The 4,950-nt window shown below is 39.5% G+C and overlaps 2 protein-coding genes across 2 annotated transcripts; both read right to left on the bottom strand.

Moving 5' to 3' along the window:
- Positions 1 to 1,718: 1,718 nt before the first annotated feature.
- Positions 1,719 to 2,177, bottom strand: LOC143572709 (uncharacterized). Its single transcript, XM_077057786.1, has one exon. It carries the CDS (start codon positions 2,175 to 2,177, stop codon positions 1,719 to 1,721), a length of 459 nt encoding a protein of 152 aa, XP_076913901.1.
- A 20-nt stretch (positions 2,178 to 2,197) lies between these two features.
- On the bottom strand, positions 2,198 to 3,383 carry LOC143572710 (uncharacterized). Its single transcript, XM_077057787.1, has 2 exons — positions 3,170 to 3,383; positions 2,198 to 2,913 (listed from the first exon to the last, which is right to left on the bottom strand). Exons 1-2 carry the CDS (start codon positions 3,381 to 3,383, stop codon positions 2,198 to 2,200), a joined length of 930 nt encoding a protein of 309 aa, XP_076913902.1.
- Positions 3,384 to 4,950: the final 1,567 nt, after the last annotated feature.

Here is a 4,950-nt window from a genome sequence, read left to right on the forward strand (position 1 = left end):
CCTGAAATTAGTGCTTCATATTTTGCTCTGTCGTTGGTAGCTTGGAACTAACAGGCTATGGACTGGGTATTATTTCCTCCTTTGGCGATTTTAGTAGTATGCCCAATCTTGTTCCTTGTACATTCTATGTGCCATCTGTAAAGAGAATCCAAGGATCCTTGGTTCTTTAAGTTGTTGGACCTCCAAATAAGCTTCTTTTTTGCATGTCACTACCGAAATCAGCCATAAAGTCTGCAATTGCTTGTGATTTGATGGCGGTTATGGGCTCATATTTTACATCATAGGCGCTAGCTTCACAACCCACTTAGCCATCCTACCTGACATCTCCAGTTTTCTAAGCACATTTTTGATAGGATAGTTAGTTCTAAAAATTATAGTATGAGTTTGAAATTAATGTATTAGCTTAGTCGATGCCATGATTAATGTAAGTATTAACTTTTGAAGGTGAGAATATATGGCTTCGGTGACTAAAAGACTTTTACTTACCTAGTATATCGGATGTTGTTTTCCTTCGTGATCTTTGGCTAGAACAACACTAACTGCATTACCTGGAATAACTAAATACAAGGATAACGACTCACCATCAACTGGTTTCATCAATGCTGGTGCTGAGGATAGATAATCCTTAAGGGCTTTTAGCGCATCTTCATGCTTTTGAGTCCACTTAAACCTCTTGTTCTTCCTTAAGATGTTGTAGAAATCTTTGCACTTTTGTGAAGATCTGGATATAAATCTATTCAGAGCTGCAATCTTTCCCGGCAGTCTTTGGACATATTTAGCATTCACCAGGGACTTTAAATTAGTGATGGCTTCAATTTGCTCATGACTGGCTTCTATTCCTCTTTTGGTCACTATGTATCCTAAGATTTTTCCAGCCTTGACACCAAACTGATACTTGGATGGATTAAGCTTCATGTTGTATAGATCAAGGATGTTGAAGGCTACTTCGAGATCCTTGAGATGATCTTCTGTTTTCTTTGACTTGACCACCATGTCATCTATGTAGACTTTCATGGTTTTTTCTAACTGATCCTTGAACATCATATTGGCCAGTTTTTGATAAGTTGCACCTGCATTTCTTAGTCCAAAAGGCATAGCAATATAGCAGTATATGCTAGTAGGAGTCATGAATGTTGTATCCTCTTGATCAGATGGTTCCATCTAAATTTGTTGGAATCCAGATGAAGCATCCATAAAGGTAAGCATCTCATGTCCTGCTGTAGCATCCACTATGGAGTCAATATGTGGTAACGGGAAAGGATCCTTGGGACATGCTTTGTTTAAATTAGTAAAGTCAACACATACCCTCCACTTTCCATTTTTCTTTGAAACAACTACCAAATTGGCTAACCACTTTGCATACTAAGCATACTAACTTCCATAATCGTACATGCCTTAAGAAGTTTTTCAACTTCTTCTTGGATAATGATATTTCTCTCAGGAGTAAATTTCCTATGTATCTGGTGAATAGGCCTGACAGAAGTCTCTATACCCAATTTATGTGTAATAATGTCTTTAGAAATACCTGTCATGTCGGAATGTTTTAAAGCAAAAGTAGGCTTCCTTTGTTTGAGGAAGGATACCCCATCCTCTTCAATGTTGTTGAGGATGTTAGATCCTATATCGATTTTGAGGTATGGATCTTCAGAGTCCAAGGATTCTTCTTTAAGATCGTTCTCCCTTGCTTCCAGCATTTCTCTAGGATGATTCTTTGATTGCTACGCGATTGTTTGCCTTGCAGCGGGCTTCATGGATGAAGTGTAGCAGTTCCTAGCCTCTTCTTGATCACTTTCAATCTTCACCACTCCCCACGGGGTTGGAAGATTGATACATTGATGGTATGTTGAAGCAACAACTTTCATTTCATGAATCCAAGGGTGCCTAACATTACAACAAGATAGGTTATCAATAACACAAAAATTTTGGAAAGAGTTAACTCCCTCAATATAGATTGGAAGCTTAATGTCCGCCGGTGTATTCTTGGTTTCATCACTGAAGCCAACGAGGACAAAGGATCTTGGAGTTATTTCTGTTTCAGGAATATTCATATTCTTGAGGACATCATCCTGGATGATGTTCATAGAGCTTCCGCCATCTACAAGAATCTTGCGAACATAATGATTAGCAATAAATAAAGTAATGATCAAACCATCATGATGAGGATTTTGGAGGTGCATTCGATCTTCTTCATTAAAAGTTATGACCCTTTGGTTAGTCTAGGTGGTTGTTCTGATGGGCCTTTCTCCATTCTATAACTTGATCTCTTTAGCATGTCATTTTGCTGAGGAGAGAAGAAAGTTCCACACACATCTGAACCACCAGAGATAAAATTGATAATCTGCGCATCCACTGGTGGTGGAGCAACCTTTTTTGGGACCTCTTTAGGATCCTGGATCATTGACTTTTTTCTGCGCATCAGTTCCTTGAAATGACCTTTGCCTAGGAGGTACCCTATCTCTCTTTTAAAGCCAATACATTCATCAGTCAGGTGACAAAAGTCTATGTGATACACGCACCACTTGGATATTTCTTTATAGGATGTTGACTTCTCATTCTTTCTTGGCCACCTTGCTTTTTCACCTAGATCCCTTATGGTGCATATTAGTCCAGGAGTATCAACAGAGAAATAATAATTTGATATTCTTGGGTATTCTTCCTCGTCCTCGTCTTCTTCTACTGCATGGACGTTTTGGTTGTTGAATTTTGAATAGGGATAGGAGTTGTTGTTTCGGTACGAGGATCCATGTTTCTTAGAGAGTTGCTCATGTTTTATTGAGGCACCCAATCTTTCTTGGACGCTCTTGTCATATTCTAGTCTAATGAACCTGAGTGTCCTATTCTCGACTTCATCTAAGTTCCTGCATGGCGTCATAACAAGATCATCATAAAAGGGGAGTCCTTTTGCAATACCATCTTCAATGCCTCAAAAACCGTAGCCATATCAAGATAAGGGATCTCCAAGTCTTCCCTTCAAAACTTAGTGACAAAATCCCTTAAGGATTCATCACGAGGTTAGACAACACGGTATAAGTCACTAGTTAATTTCAAGAAAACTGATTATTGAAAAGATTAACTAGGTGAGAAAATGAAGTAATTGAGTAAGGAGGAAGACGTAGCAGCCACTTGAGAGCAGATCCAGTCAGTGTGGATCCAAAACCCTTGCACAAACATGCTTCCTTGAGTATTTCTAGAATGAGGTTAATCTCCATTCTTTCTCTACACTGGGCTACGTGTTCCTCCGGGTCAGTTGTGCCATCATAGACCTTCATATTGGGAGTCTGAAAGCGCTTTGGTATCTGGGCATCACAGATAGGTGGAGCAAACCTAGAAATCTTATGACTTCCATCTGGAATTTTGGGAATAGGCCTGACTACTCCTGCCATCATAGACCTTCATATTATGTCCTTTAACTTTTGTAATTACTTAGCCATAGCTTGATTAATACCTGAATTCTGCATAAAACCAAGGTTAGTGTCTAAGGATACATTATTATAACTGTTACCTCTTGGTTGACTAAAGGATGGTATTATAGAAGAGTATCTAGGATAGGAGGCATCAGCCATAACAGTTGGTCCTCCGTAAGCAATGGTTTGCGTAGGTATAGTGTCCCTCATGCACCTCCGATGATCTTTGATGTTGAATTCCTAAGGATCCTTGATTGTGCATGAAGGATCCTTGAGGCTGATAGTTGGAGGATCCTTGATGAAACATTCCTAAGGATCTTGGCTGAAGTATGGATGATCCTTGTTGAAAGATTGAAGATCCTTGAGCATGTTGAGCCATGAATCCTGGTTGAAGGATAGAGGATCCTTGATCATGTTGAACCACAGATCCTGGTTGGAAGATGGAGGATCCTTGAGCATTTTGAGCCACGGATCCTGGTTGAAGGATAGAAGATCCTTGAGCATGTGGAGCCATGGATCCCTAAGTGGTGAAATCCAACATCCTAGGCACCAAGGGAGTTTGATCCTCCGCGGTCCTTTTTGATTTCTTGAGGTCTTAAATCTCATGCAAGATCCTCTGGTCAGTCTTGTTCTAGTTACCGCAAGGGTAGCAACAGAGGATTTTGAGCCTTGGAATACTAGAGTTTGCGTCTTGCTCCCAATAGCGTTGGTCCTTTGCAACCCTGCAGGTGGAGGAGGCATCGACAATGAGGCCTTTGATGAGAGAGAAACTGATGATGACATCATGGTTGAAGCAGAGGTTTGTTGAGAGGCCATTGGTTATAGTATTGGTTGAAAAGGTTGAAAATTAGTAAGAATACTTCTGGATTAAAGCACCCCTTGTCCCAAGGTGGGCGCCAAATTGTTTTGGTCAATTACAGATCTTAAGGATAATGTAACCAAATCGGTTTTGTGAGGTAGATTTCTTGAACTACAATGGTGATTATGTAGATTAAATAAGGATGAACACAAGGATTTGTTACAAGGAAAAGCTTTTGATCAGAGGATGATCTTCGGCAAGAAAATCCCGGGTGATGTCAAATCGTCTATCACCACTTTATTAATCAAAAAATGGTGTTACAATGGTGGAAGCTTTGATCACTAATTACAATAGTTTATAAGTGCGTGTATAATGCTAGTATTGCAGTGCAAAGATTGTGTAAGTCGTGTGTGACATAGCTGATCAAGCTTCAATATATACAAAAATGAGATAACAAAAAGTCTTATAATCTTGCCACTACTCCACTAGAGCCGTTGCGTGCATTTGTTCACGTGCTAACTCTCTTGGACTGTGAAATAGTGGGAAAGACCAAGTCATCAACCATTATACCTGCTAATATATCGATATACAAAGAGGACAATAGTTAGTTAATAAAAAATAATGAGGATCCTTGATCCTGACATAATCTAGAACATGTGCTAAGGATAACTGATCCAGAATCTATGTTAGGATAATGTATCCATGCCGCAAAATATTTGTGCCCTAACACCACCATATTGGTTAGCC

The sequence above is a fragment of the Bidens hawaiensis genome, unplaced genomic scaffold (genome assembly GCF_021521415.1).
Source record: "Bidens hawaiensis isolate Kalapana, Puna unplaced genomic scaffold, B.hawaiensis_p1.1 tig00025994_1, whole genome shotgun sequence".
Classification (NCBI taxonomy): domain Eukaryota; kingdom Viridiplantae; phylum Streptophyta; class Magnoliopsida; order Asterales; family Asteraceae; genus Bidens; species Bidens hawaiensis.

Coding starts and splice junctions, on each gene's coding strand:
- LOC143572710 (XM_077057787.1), bottom strand. CDS start 3,383: ATGGCAGGAGTAGTCAGGCCTATTCCCAAAATTCCAGATGGAAGTCAT. Junction 2,914..3,169: donor AGAAATACTCAAGGAAGCAT/GTTTGTGCAAGG, acceptor GAGGCATTGAAG/ATGGTATTGCAAAAGGACTC.
- LOC143572709 (XM_077057786.1), bottom strand. CDS start 2,177: ATGCACCTCCAAAATCCTCATCATGATGGTTTGATCATTACTTTATTT.